Source organism: Cherax quadricarinatus, chromosome 24 (genome assembly GCF_038502225.1).
Source record: "Cherax quadricarinatus isolate ZL_2023a chromosome 24, ASM3850222v1, whole genome shotgun sequence".
NCBI classification, from domain to species: Eukaryota; Metazoa; Arthropoda; class Malacostraca; order Decapoda; family Parastacidae; genus Cherax; species Cherax quadricarinatus.
The window spans coordinates 32,839,078-32,854,035 of record NC_091315.1 but is presented as its reverse complement, the minus strand read 5'-3'; the positions used below and the strand labels follow the sequence as shown (position 1 = coordinate 32,854,035).

At 41.2% G+C, this 14,958-nt stretch overlaps 1 protein-coding gene across 1 annotated transcript in view; it reads left to right on the top strand.

Annotated features, from left to right (window-relative positions):
* Positions 1 to 375: 375 nt before the first annotated feature.
* LOC128690707 (EF-hand calcium-binding domain-containing protein 14) overlaps positions 376 to 14,958 on the top strand; it is a 267,606-nt gene continuing 253,023 nt past the window's right edge. Inside the window, exons 1-2 of the mRNA XM_070088309.1 lie at positions 376 to 641; positions 7,124 to 7,356. Coding sequence (XP_069944410.1) covers positions 478 to 641; positions 7,124 to 7,356 — 397 coding nt within the window. The 5' untranslated portion in view covers positions 376 to 477. The remainder of the gene's footprint in view (positions 642 to 7,123; positions 7,357 to 14,958) is intronic.

Below are 14,958 nucleotides of genomic sequence, written 5' to 3'. Positions count from 1 at the left end.
ATCCTCTTCCTCGATAATATATGACGCACTGATTTTCTTGGATTATCCCCCCCCCCCCCGAACAGGCGCTGTATAATCCTACGGGTTTACCGCTTTCCCATCAGAGTTAAAAATGCGAACAAAATCATATCTTTTGAATTTTAACCCCTCAGGGAAGCTCCCTTGATGCTGGTGAAGGGCTCTCGATCTAGGGAACTGGATCTGTTCTCCAGTTCCCTGAATTAAGCCTGAATACCTTTCATCATCCCCTCACCACAGGCGCTGTATAATCCTACAGATTTAGCGCTTCCCCCTTGATTATAATAACAATTTGAATTTTAAATGACCAATTATCAGCTGACTTTAAACACAAGGTCCCTTGAGGGTTTGTTTACAGGCAAACATTGCCATCTGTTGAGAAGGAAAGTAACTATGTTGTGTGTCAGGTGGACGCTGATAATGTAGTCTCAGCAACTGACATGTAGTGTGCAAATTGTAATGTGTCAGGTGTTCAAAATGGTCTCAGGGTCTTGCTTAAACAATAATAGTATGGATACGTACAAATTGCTGGACTTGTCCGGCTCAGACTCTGAAAATGAAGTCATACATTTTGCTCCAATGCCAGACAACCCTCCACCCCAGAGAAAGAAGCGGTTAAAAAGGTATATTATATAGGTTTATTGATCCATGTTAAGCTTTTGTTTCGTAAGAGTTAATCATGTTAATGGATGAGTATATAGGTCACCCTTACATACTAACTTACTTGCTTTTAACCTCTTGTTACAGGGTGGTAAAAAAAAATCAAATTTGGGCTGAAATCAGAATATAAGAATGAAGGAATACTGCAGTAGGCCTACTGGTACATGCTAGGCAAGTCCATCTCACAATTGCACTCAGTCATATATCCATCCACTCTATATTTAAAACTACCCACAACACTTAGTTAAGATTATAATTAAAGCTACCTAAAGTTCTCACTTCAGTGGCACAATCTGTGATTGTTCTATTCATTTACAACTATTACTAGACCTATATTATTATTATTACAGTCATAACTAAGTTCTAAGCCCAGTAGAGTCATGCGGTACTGCAGGTATTATTATAATTATTATTATTGACTCACGAAATCGTAATGATACGATTGTAAACAAACCATACCAAGGGTGGGGTGTGAACCCGCGGTCAGAGTATCAAAACTCCAGACCAGTGGCTGACGTGACGGTCTGGAGTTTTTAGACTGACCGCGGGTTCAAACCCCACCCATGGTATGGTTTATTATTATTATTATTATTATTATCATCATTATCATCATTATCATCATCACAATCATAGCTAAGCGCTAAATTCACTATTCATACAGCACTGCAGGGTAGGACGTGCTAAAAGTGTAATTAATGTTATTACAGTCATAACTAATTGGTACACCCACGAGGGTCATACAGTGTTGCAGGGTAGGGTGTACTAAAGCTTTAGTCACCAGGCTGTGGTGACTGGTATGAGTTTTCGTTGTGTGGCACTTGCATGCCCGCACTGGTCCAGTTAGGGGGCCTCAAGGGAGGGCCAGGCCCTGCCCTTGCCTTAGCAGCACTGCACCTTCAGGAGAGGGACAGAACTCACAGGAGTCTCACCTTTCTCTGCTGGTTTTCTTAGGGAATCTCACATCTGCTAGAAAAATGACAGGATGGATAATGAGAACCTTCAAAACTAGGGAGGCCAAGCTCATGATGACACTCTTCAGGTCACTTGTTCTATCTAGGCTGGAATATTGCTGCACACTAACAGCACCTTTCAAGGCAGGTGAAATTGCTGACCTAGAAAATGTACAGAGAACCTTCACGGCGCGCATAACGGAGATAAAACACCTCAATTACTGGGAGCGCTTGAGGTTCCTAAACCTGTATTCCCTGGAATGCAGGCGGGAAAGATACATGATTATATACACCTGGAAAATCCTAGAGGGACAAGTACCGAACTTGCACACGAAAATCACTCACTACGAAAGCAAAAGACTTGGCAGACGATGCAACATCCCCCCAATGAAAAGCAGGGGTGTCACTAGCACGTTAAGAGACCATACAATAAGTGTCAGGGGCCTGAGACTGTTCAACTGCCTCCCAGCATACATAAGGGGGATTACCAACAGACCCCTGGCAGTCTTCAAGATGGCACTGGACGAGCACCTAAAGTCGGTTCCTGACCAGCCGGGCTGTGGCTCGTACGTTGGTTTGCGTGCAGCCAGCAGTAACAGCTTGGTTGATCAGGCTCTGATCCACCAGGAGGCCTGGTCACAGACCGGGCCGCAGGGGGCGTTGACCCCCGGAACTCTCTCCAGGTAAACTCCAGGTTGCATCCTGGGACAAAACAGACCTAATTTGGCCGAAATGCTCTGCATAACAAGTGGCTTTCTGTATAGTAGTATGTCATTGTCAGCTAGGCCTGTATACCATGTACATATACTTTTAGTAAATAAAGATATTATTATATTATTATTATAATATGCTTGATCAGAGACTACCGAGCATGAAGAGTACGTCAGAGGCAGAGTTAGTAAGGGCAGTGAGAAGTGCTAAAGGTAAGTATAATCAAAGTCGGTGTAATAAAGCTGTTACTGACAAAAAATCAAAGAGGGAGTCTGTGTCAAAGGAGGGGCTATCAGTGAGGAGGTCAGATAAAGTAAGGACGTTAGAGCAGTGAGACGCTGGAGGTAAATTCTGCGTGCTTGCTGATAGACAGGACAGTTTATTAGGATATGGCAAACTAAAATTGGAACCTGACAATTCTCAGAGTGGCAGTGGGCACTTCTCCATGAGGAACCCATAAATGAGACGTACGTATTCGATGTGAAGCCGGGAGAGTATGGTCTACCAACCATGACAGAGATGATAAAAAGACCAGAAACCTAAACAGGAATTAATAAATATAACTTATAATAATAATAATAAGTCTTTTTAAGTTGTATCATGTACTTGTAGAAATAATAATAATAATTAATTATTAATTATTATTATTTCTACAAGTACATGATACAACTTAAAAAGACTTAGCTGTCATCAGTCACTATATAGAAAGCTCCTGGTTATGCAGAGCATTTTATAATAATAATAATATCTTTATTTACTACAAGTACATGTACATGGTATGCAGGCCTATCTGACATCAGTGACATACTACTATATAGAAAGCCCATTGTTATGCAGAGCATTTCGGGAAAATTAGGTCAGTTTTGTCCCAGGATGAGACCTACACCAGTCGACTAATTCCAAGGTACCCATTTTACTGATGGGTGAACATGGACAGGGACAGCAGGTGGCGTATAGATACACGTTCCTAATGTTTTCCAGCTGTACTTGAGGAGATTCAAACTCCAGACCTCAGTGTGTGAGCTAAGTGCACCAGCAATTGAGCAACAGGCCACCATCAACTATGTTAATCTTGTCCTCCAGGATGTGACCCACACCAGTCAGCTAACACCCAGGTACCTACTCACTACTAAGTGAACAGGGATAGCCAGTGTAAGGAAGCATGCCCAGTATTTCCACCCATACCTGGGATCAAACCACAGACACTCAATGTGTGAGCTGAGTACACTACCAACGAAGCTACTCATACCATCATTGTTGCCAACGGTTGTGAAGTTATGTAGAGATTACAGCAAAAATAGTCTGGGAATGGAATATTCATATGTGAAACATGGAGGTCATGAACAGCTGACCAACCAGACCCGTATATCCTTTTATCTTTCTAAATCTAAATTTTTCCAGCTTGAAGCCATTGCTACTGGTCCTGTCTTTAGATACTTTCAGTATGTTATTTTTATCACCCTTTTTTATGCCTGTTTGCCATTTGTACATTTTAATCACATCCCCCCTCCCCCAAATTTTACATCTTTCCAGAGTGCAAATTCAGTATCCTCAGTATCTTCATAGGAAAAGTTTCCGTTACTTAGGATTAACCTTGTCATTCTTCTTTGTACATTTTCCAGCATGGTCTAAAGGAAGGCTTACCAAAGATATATAAAATTGAAGTAAAACCTTAGAACTTCTATTATTTATATTTTTTGATATGAAGTTAAGAATACATGAGGGCCCTGCTTATACAGCAGGTTAGGTTTCGAGCAACTATTGTAAGATAAAATTGCTGTAAAGTGAATCGTAGCCTTTTTTTAACTTTCAAGTGCGAATAAAAGCCTGATAATTTATGATAGTGTAAACATGTTAGGTGAGCAATATAGCCAGGCCTAAAAAGTGCATATACAGCACACATATTACTTACCTTAAAATATGTTCATCCTTAGCTTACAGTGAGTGGTGAATATATCTATTGTAGGAAGTATGACTAAATGAACAATGGGTATAATTAAAAACTGCTGTATTAGTGAAATGCTGTAAAGTGAAACACTAAAGTGGGGTCACTCCTGTACCATTAGCTTTATTGTAAACACCTATGCATTGTCCTGGCTTTATTATTACTATTATGTATTATTATTATTACCATAGCTAAGCACTAAACACACAAGAGTGATACAGCACTGCAGGGTAGGGTGTGCTGAAGGTTTAATACGCTTGATCAGAAATTAGCGAGGGTAGAGTGTATAACAGGAGTAGAGTTAGTAAGGGCAGTGTGAAGTGCTAAATGAAGTATATTATTATTATTATTATACTGGATACCATTAGGATGTGTTTCCATGAGACACCTGCTGTCCATGTTCACCCATCATTATAAAATGGGTATCTGGGTGTTAATCATCTGGTGGGTTGCATCCTGGGACAAAACTGACTTAATTTGCCTGAAATGCTCTGTATAACAAGAGGCTTTCTATATACAGTGGAACCTTTGGTTGCGAATGCTTCCAAACACGAACAGATTTAATGACCAAAAAATTTGCCCAATTTTTGCATCTGGTCACAAACACTTAATCAGGTGCTGAACAAACACAGCCGTGTCAATTTTCACATTCTGCGCCATTTTTTTTGCACGTGCCAATTTTCCCCACTTCCTGTTGTTTGTGTACACCTAACAAAGACCCTCGCCTTGTAGTCGATCTCATTCAGATGTGTGTTCATTTGCTGTGAACTCCTTTTGTTGTATTTCGTGTACTATTTTTGAATTCATTTTGTTTTCTTGGTTGTTTATGGTATGTTTTTTCCTTTGTTATTTAAGTTTTTTTCTCTATTAAACTGTGCATTATTTTGTATAATTAAGGATTTTTTAAACGTTTATTTTTTCTGTGCTTAAAACTCTAAAAAAAAAAAAACTGTTTACAGCGAACGGTCCGTAAGGGGTCTATAACGGACTTATGCAATGTTAGTTTTCTCTGTTGTTCAAGGTTTTCTCAGTGTTATTCAAGGTTTTTACATTTAGTTTAATATTACACTGTCATTCTATGGTATAATTAACTATTTTTGTGCTTAAAAATCTTAAAAAAACAATGTTTACTTACAGTTCTTAGGGGTCTGGAACAGATTAATTGTATTTACATACAATCCAGTGGGGAAATTAGGTTTGGGTCATGACAAAATCAGGCCGCGACCAGTTTTGGAATGAATTATGGTTGTGACCAGAGGTTCCACTGTAGTAGTACAGTATGTCATTGATGTGAGGTTGGCCTGTATACCTTGTACATGTACTTGTAGAAATGAAGATATTATTATTATTATTATTAAGTATTAAAATGGGTTCCAAGAAGAATTTAAGTATAGTCTCTGAAAACTTGAAAAATATTTTTAACATTAGTTATGGAAGATGTGACATTATGAACCTAGCTCTTTTCCTACAACTATGATATTTAAATAATTTATATTACTGTCATTAGATGAAATTTGAAAAGATAATATCTCAGGTTGTAAACTGAAAGTGTTACCATTGAGTCAAGATCACCTATAAAATATAAAGGGATTACCAGCAACGTTTGGTGTTTCCAGATGGTCATCCATCCAAGTGCTAGCTAATCCCAACGTTACTTAACTTTGCTGATCCAACAAGTAATTGTGCCCAGTGTCTTATATTTGTTTGATGATGCTTTGTTTCCTAAAAATCTACATTTTGTCTTACATTAACACTTATGCTTTTAATAGTGTATGAAGGAAATTTGCCCTCATATAATCTGTGTGTGTCTAACCCTTTCTCTGTCAGTCCTGTAATATTACGGCTTTCAAGCCAGTGTTGGTCCCGTAATATTACGCCAAAATTCTAGTGGCTTCCAATCTTGCGGGAGAAAACTGGTAGGCCTACATATGAGAGAATGGGTCTGAGTGGCCAGTGTGTGCAGTATAAAAAAAAAATCCTGCAGCACGCAGTGCGTAATGAGCAAAATAACACTCCGACTGTGTTTTTGGTTTAAAACATAAACTTTGCGGTGTATTTTTGTATGGTATTTATGGTTGTATTCTCGTTTTCTTGGCCTCATTTGATAGAATGGAAGATATGTTACAGAAATAGAGATGATGTTGACTGGTTTTCGGACTAAAAGTACCTTGAAATTGAGCTCAAAGTAGCGGAAATGTTTGATTTTTGTCACATCATGCACCAAAATACGTCAACTGATGGGTCTGATATGCTTCCACAAATGTGCTGATATTATTTATGCCATTTTTACAAAAAATGCGGTAGTCTGCATAACAGTAAATCTTATATTTTGTGTGAATAAAAATTAAAAATGGAAAGCAAGCTAGGAATGTTTTTATTGTTAATTCTGGACCCTATTTTGAAATTTTCCGTGAATTGTGTATGAAATTGGCCAAATGACCAATTTCTGATCACTTAATTGGGTAGTTGAAATCGGTAAATGGGCGGTTTTGTGTACTCCATCAATAGGACAAATGGAGTTCTAGCGAAATAGCTATGAGTTTGGTTAACTGGAACAATGGAATGGCCGAAAATAATGATTATAATGTTTTACATCAAATTTTATCATTTTGGTGTCATTATCATCGGGAAAAATTTCTCATCATTTCATAAGAGAAAATATATATATATATTTTTTTAATTCTTCGACACTGAGAGCAAGTTTGTGAGCAGGGGTCTGAACAGCGAAAGGGTTAAGTGGCATTTATTAAGAAGAAAATTTCTCTGAAATATGTTTCTGGGTTAAAATTCTAAATTGTACGAATTCTGTGTGTTAACAATTGTATTATGTTTTTATCAGACGGGAACGTGATCTTTTGCGTGTGTCCCCTAGTCAAGCAGACGAAGAAGTGGGTCGTTGGTGTGGGTGTATGAGTGTGGGTAGTGATGGGTGGCACTCGTGGATAGCCAGTCCAGGCGAGGCTCTTCGCTCTGCACTGTTATTGTTAGCACTCACTGGCCTCTCCCTGCTTACCTGGCTCGCTCTCCATCTTCAGGCGCGGCTGGATGCAACACAACACTTCATTAACACAGGTGAGTCTTAACAAAACTATAAGTTGAGCTATGTACATATATGTAAAACTCAGCTTTCATGCACCACTGATAAACATCAGTATCATTCAGTCATTGAATATCAAGCAAAATAATATAATAATATATCTTTATTTCTGCAAGTACAAGGTATACAGGCATAGCTAACATCAGTGACACATTACTGTATAGAAAAACCACTTGTTATGCAGAGCATTTCGGGCAAATTAGGTCAATTTTGTCTCAAGATGCGACCCACACCAGTTATGAATTATCATTATTATTATGTGAGCATATCACCTGCAGGAGGCTTACAGGACCTTACCTGAAAGTAATTTGGGTGAGGTAAATGGGACTTGAGTTACAGCAAGTCGCCTTACTGCAACTCCCTCGATGCCCATTCCCTACCACTTACAAAAAGCTAGACCTGACATTAAATTAATAATTATACTTTTAAACGTTAATACCAATAAAGGTAAATTATAAAATAATGTGGACTGTATATGATTAGGCTTGCTGGGTACACAAAAGAAATTGGTATTAACGCTTACTCAATTACTGGAAGACAGTGCTGATGGAACATGCCCTAACATTACCCTACTTGCTAGGATTTACGATGGTCAACGTTAAAACTACTGTACATTATGGGTAAGCATCACTTAGCTATGGTGTGTTGTTGGGAAGGAGTCATTGAACTCCTATATTTTTCCATTCTGGTTTCCGAATTGTTAGGGCTTTCCACACTATCCCAATTCTTCAGCAGGAACGTGTCAGCAATTTCTAAATTACGGATTAAGGCTGATATACGCCAATTGACCTTTGAGAACGCCTGATTACATTGCACAATTCAGTCCAGCATTCACACATTAAATTCAACATGACGTCTTCCTCCGGCGTCACTCAGCAGCTCTTCTACACCTCCCTCGCTCGAAATTTCTCGAAAGGGTCAAATCAGCATCACATTTTATTACACAATTATTGTATTATTCAGATTTACACATGCTGAATTTAGGAAAATCCAAAATTTTCCACACCAGTCGTCTAACACCCAGGTACCCATTTTATACTGATCGGTGAACATGGACAGCAGGTGTCTTAGTGGAAACACGTCCTAATGTTTTCCAGCCGTATCATAGCAGTTGCTAAGAATAAGACGTGAATGCTTTGACAAGGAATTTTCAGTAGAGAAATTCTCACTGTATATAAAGTAAATTTTTAAAGATTTGTTTACTAATTACAAGTGGCTTTAAGTTGGTGAACCTTAGTTTTATGGGTTCTAATTTATACTACAAAAGTTTAGAATGTTTTACTAGCTTTTAGGCGTTAATAAATTTTATGAGGTTTTATATAATTTTAGACACTGCAGAGCCAGGAGTGTGCAAAGGGAAGGTAAGTGGAAGTGATGAGAGAGGAAGAGGGAAAGTGAGGGAGAGAGAAGAGACAGGGAGTAAGGAGGAGGACAGGGAGGGTAAGTAAGGGTTAGAAAGAGAAGGCCGAGAGACAGACAAGGACAGGGAAAAGAAGAGAGTGTGGAAAGGGAAATAGGGGTGCTAGGAAGAGTAGTTTTAGCATTTGGGAGACCAAGACCTCTTTTGCCCTTAATAATTGAATTGTATTGGGGAGAAAATTATGCTAATGTATGCTATGCATACAAGTGGCTTTGGCATGCTGCTCTTACCTGTATTTTTTTTTTGTACCTCTGTATGTATGTTCAAATTATTAAATAAATAAATAAATAAATCAGTAATTTTCCATAAGGTATGAGATAAGCAGTATATGTGAAGATAACTTGGACGTGAGTGACTTGGTAACTGTCCAGTGAAGTTGATAAAAAAAAAACATACATATGACGCGGTACTATGTATACCTGCATGTGTAATATGAGTATGAAGCTGGTGTATATATCGCTGTTGGAATAAAACTGGTCGCTGTATGTTCACCAAGAACATTTTTTTTCCACAGGTAAGATGATTAGTGGTGTGTTGTCCCCTGCCCTTGACCTCCCTGTAAAGCCAGCTGTATGATGGGAGAGTACTTGCAGCTGCTGGTAATGCAACACTCGGTCCTCACGAGTAGCGTTTGGTATGTTCCTGCTATTTGAGTGAGAGATGTGGGAGGAAGCGTAGAATAAACCTGTGAAAAACAAGGCAAAATGAAAGGAGTGGGCATACATTCATTTAAAGAACACTATCAACATTCGTTTTCAAGACTTCATTATGTTACTAGCGGATACGATAAATGTTGCTGGAAAAAGGGTAGAAAATTTTTAAGAGGAAACATGACCATTTCCTGCAGAATATACCAGATAAACCAGGTTGTGATGGCTATAATCCAGTAGGGGAAATATATCTCAGCGACGTATTTTGGTAAAGCGACTTTGGCAGCACCCTAGCCGCCCCACCCCACCTGACCCACACCTGGTTGCTCAACGCCTCTCCGCTGCCCTTCCCCATTCATCCACCCATCTACATATCCCTCACTTCTCTCTCGCTCCAACACTATCTCCACTACAACCCTTCCACTCTCTCCTCATTCTCGTTTTCATTACAGTTATTTTAAAACTGTTTTTCAATGCCTATCAATACCTTGTGTGAAAATGTTGCAATCTACATTTATTTATTGCGTAGTAATTTCAATATTATTAGTATTTCTTCATGTCAGTTTAAATACATAAAATCTAACTTTTTTCCTAGTAGACAGTAACCGTTGTTAGTAATCTCAATGAGGGAGACTTCCTCTTGTCTCCCCCTAAATGAGATTGCTACTTTCTCAGATGAAAAACCAGTTAGCGCCACTACCTTGGATTATATGTTTTCTTATCCAACCAAAAATATCTCAACTAGATGGGGAGTATACAGACTCTGCCCCCTCAAGTGAGGCTACTAGAGAGAGAGCCCCACTGGAAATAAGTCAGACTTTCTTGGGTTATCCTCGGTAATTTACACTATGTATGATAATTGTACTTGTGTACCTGTGGTTAAATAAACTTAACAGATCAAAGACCATCTAGCTCCAGTTCCTTAGACCAGAGCCTCTCCATCCATTGCCAGTCTATTCCAATTCCTTGGAGCAAACTTTTCATCTGTTTGATGTATTAAGACCACATCTCAGACCTCAGATCAAAGTGCATATACTAGTTCCAATTCCCAGAATCATATACATGTACTTTCTAATTTCCTAAGAAGGAGTACTAAAATCTCTTCTCCTAACAAAGCTTATTTTCAAAGATCATCTTCCTCAGATACATTTTTATTATACTACCAATACACACGCATCATGCTGTTGTAACATTCACACCGTTTTGTCACATTCAGTTAGGATAATTCGTTTCAACCCCCCCCCCCCCATCATTCAGTTTGTCAGTACATCCACAGTTATAGGTGGAAGGTAAACAAGATGGAACACAGGCGTTAAGAAACACTTTACTGTATGTGGGAGAGGAGATTGGAAAGTTATGCTGAGCATAACTCACCCAGTGCAACTCGCTGAGCGTAACTCACCCAGTGCAACTCGCCGAGCGTAACTCACCCAGTGCAACTCGCTGAGCATAACTCATCCAGTGCAACTCGCTGAGCGTAACTCACCCAGTGCAACTCGCTGAGCATAATACCCAGTGCAACTCGCTGAGCATAACTCGCCCAGTGAAACTCGCTGAGCATAACACCCAGTGCAACTCGCTGAGCATAACTCACCCAGTGAAACTCGCTGAGCATAACTCACCCAGTGCAACTCGCTGAGCATAACTCATCCAGTGCAACTCGCTGAGCATAACTCGCCCAGTGCAACTCACAGAATATTTTGTTGACAGGTAATTGGGTGATATATGAAAAATAAAATTTTCAACGAATGTAAGTAAAATAAAAAGCTGAGAAGCATAAGGGATGGGACCGAGCCTGTCCTGGGACCCCGTGTGTCAGTGTCCCCGTGTTTGTCACATATTGTGTTTTTTTTTTTTTGTACAATTAAAACAAGTTACCTACTCAAAATGGGAAGTTTACTTTACGTTACTAGTGTTTCCGAAACACGCAAGACTCTCGTGTTTACAAACCACACAAGACTCGTGTTTACAAAACACGCAAGATACTCGTGTTTACAAAACACGCAAGACACTTGTGTTTACAAAACACGCAAGACACTCGTGTTTACAAAACACGCAAGACACTCGTGATGGTGGACACACTGGCTGAGGTGGCAAGAAGAGCTCACTCGAGCAGAGCAAAGTTACTGGTAATGGGCGATTTCAACCACAGGGAAATCGACTGGGAGAACCTGGAGCCACATGGGGGTCCCGAAACATGGAGAGCCAAGATGATGGATGTGGTACTTGAAAACCTCATGCATCAACATGTCAGGGACACAACCAGAGAGAGAGGGGAGGATGAGCCAGCAAGACTGGATCTTGTGTTCACCCTGAGCAGTTCAGACATTGCGGACATCACTTACGAGAGGCCCCTTGGAGCTAGCGATCACGTGGTTCTGAGTTTTGATTATATAGTAGAGTTACAAGTGGAGAAGGTAACAGGAACTGAAGGGGACAGGCCAAACTATAAAAGGGGGGACTACACAGGTATGAGAAACTTCCTGCAGGAGGTTCAGTGGGACAGAGAAATGGTAGGAAAATCAGTAAACGAGATGATGGAATATGTGGCAACAAAGTGCAAGGAGGCAGAGGAAAGTTTTGTTCCCAAGGGAAACAGAAATAATAGGAAGACCAAAACGAGTCCTTGGTTTACCCGAAGGTGTAGGGAGGCAAAAACTAAGTGCAACAGAGAATGGAAAAGGTACAGGAGGCATAGGACCCAGGAAAACAAGGAGATTAGTAGAAGAGCCAGAAACGAGTATGCACAGATAAGGAGGGAGGCCCAGCAACAGTATGAAAACGACATAGCATCGAAAGTCAAATCTGACCCGAAACTGCTGTATAGCCACATTAGGAGGAAGACAACAGTCAAGGACCAGGTGATAAGGCTGAGGAAAGAAGGTGGAGAACTCACAAGGAACGATCAAGAGGTATGTGAGGAGCTCAACACGAGATTTAAGGAAGTATTTACACTAGAGACAGGAAGGACTCTGGGAGGACAGACCAGATGGGGACACCAGCAAGGAATACACCAACAAGTGTTGGACGACATACATACAGATGAGGAGGAAGTGAAGAAACTGCTAAGGGACATCGATACCTCAAAGGCAATGGGACCGGACAACATCTCCCCGTGGGTCCTTAGAGAGGGAGCAGATATGTTGTGCGTGCCACTTACCACAATCTTCAACACGTCCCTGGAAACTGGGCAACTACCTGAGGTATGGAAGACGGCAAATGTAGTTCCCATTTTTAAAAAAGGAGACAGAAAAGAGGCACTAAACTATAGACCTGTGTCATTGACGTGTATAGTATGCAAAATTATGGAGAAGATTATCAGGAGGAGAGTGGTGGAGCACCTGGAACGGAACAAGAGTATAAATGCCAACCAGTACGGATTCATGGAAGGCAAATCCTGTGCCACAAACCTTCTGGAGTTTTATGATAAAATAACAGAAGTAAGACACGAGAGAGAGGGGTGGGTTGATTGCATCTTCTTGGACTGCAAGAAGGCCTTTGACACAGTTCCTCACAAGAGATTAGTGCAGAAGCTAGAGCATCAGGTGCATATAACAGGAAGGGCACTGCAATGGATCAGAGAATACCTGACAGGGAGGCAACAACGAGTCATGGTACCTAATGATGTATCACAGTGGGCACCTGTGATGAGCGGGGTCCCACAGGGGTTGGTCCTAGGACCAGTGCTATTTTTGATATATGTGAACGACATGATGGAAGGGTTAGACTCAGAAGTGTCCCTGTTTGCAGATGATGTGAAGTTAATGAGGAGAATTAAATCTGATGAGGACCAGGCAGGACTTCAAAGAGACCTGGACAGACTGGACACCTGGTCCAGCAAATGGCTTCTCGAATTTAATCCTGCCAAATGCAAAGTCATGAAGATAGGGGAAGGGCACAGAAGACCACAGACAGAGTATAGGCTAGGTGGCCAAAGACTGCAAACCTCACTCAAGGAGAAAGATCTTGGGGTGAGTATAACACCGAGCATGTCTCCAGAAGCACACATCAATCAGATAACTGCTGCAGCATATGGGCACCTGGCAAACCTGAGAACAGCATTCCGGTACCTTAGTAAGGAATCGTTCAAGACACTGTACACCGTGTATGTCAGGCCCATACTGGAGTATGCAGCACCTGTTTGGAACCCACACTTGATAAAGCACGTCGAGAAACTAGAGAAAGTACAAAGGTTTGCCACAAGGTTAGTTCCAGAGCTAAGGGGAATGTCCTATGAAGAAAGATTAAGGGAAATCGGCCTGACGACACTGGAGGACAGGAGGGTCAGGGGAGACATGATAACGACATATAAAATACTGCGTGGAATAGACAAGGTGGACAAAGACAGGATGTTCCAGGGAGGGGACACAGAAACAAGAGGCCACAGTTGGAAGTTGAAGACACAAATGAGTCAGAGAGATATTAGGAAGTATTTCTTCAGTCATAGAGTTGTAAGGCAGTGGAATAGCCTAGAAAATGACGTAGTGGAGGCAGGAACCATACACAGTTTTAAGACGAGGTTTGATAAAGCTCATGGAGCGGGGAGAGAGAGGGCCCAGTAGCAACCGGTGAAGAGGCGGGGCCAGGAGCTAAGACTCGACCCCTGCAACCACAAATAAGTGAGTACACACACACACACACACACACCAGGCAGAACTACAAAGGGATCTGGACAGGCTGCAGGCCTGGTCCAGCAATTGGCTCCTGGAGTTCAACCCCACTAAGTGCAAAGTCATGAAGATTGGGGAAGGGCAAAGAAGACCGCAGATGGAGTACAGTCTAGGGAGCCAGAGACTACAAACCTCACTCAAGGAAAAAGATCTTGGGGTGAGTATAACACCAGGCACGTCTCCTGAAGCTCACATCAACCAAATAACTGCTGCAGCGTATGGGCGCCTAGCAAACCTCAGAACAGCATTCCGACATCTAAATAAGGAATCGCTCAGGACCCTGTACACCGTGTACGTTAGGCCCATGTTGGAGTATGCGGCACCAGTTTGGAACCCACACCTAGCCAAGCACGTAAATAAACTAGATAAAGTGCAAAGGTTTGCAACAAGACTAGTCCCAGAGCTAAGAGGTATGTCCTACGAGGAGAGGTTAAGGGAAATCAACCTGACGACACTGGAGGACAGGAGAGATAGGGGGGGGGGAGGGCATGATAACGACATACAAAATACTGAGAGGAATTGACAAGGTGGACAAAGACAAGATGTTCCAGAGATGGGACACAGCAACAAGGGGACACAGTTGGAAGTTGAAGACACGGATTAATCACAGGGATGTTAGGAAGTATTTCTTCAGCCACAGAGTAGTCAGGAAATGGAATAGTTTGGGAAGCGATGTAGTGGAGGCAGGATCCATACATAGCTTTAAGCAGAGGTATGATAAAGCTCAAGGTTCAGGGAGAGTGAAGAGGCGGGGCCAGGAGCTTGGAATCGACCCCTGCAACCTCAACTAGGTGAGTACACACACACACACACTCTCTCTCTCTCTCTCTCTCTCTC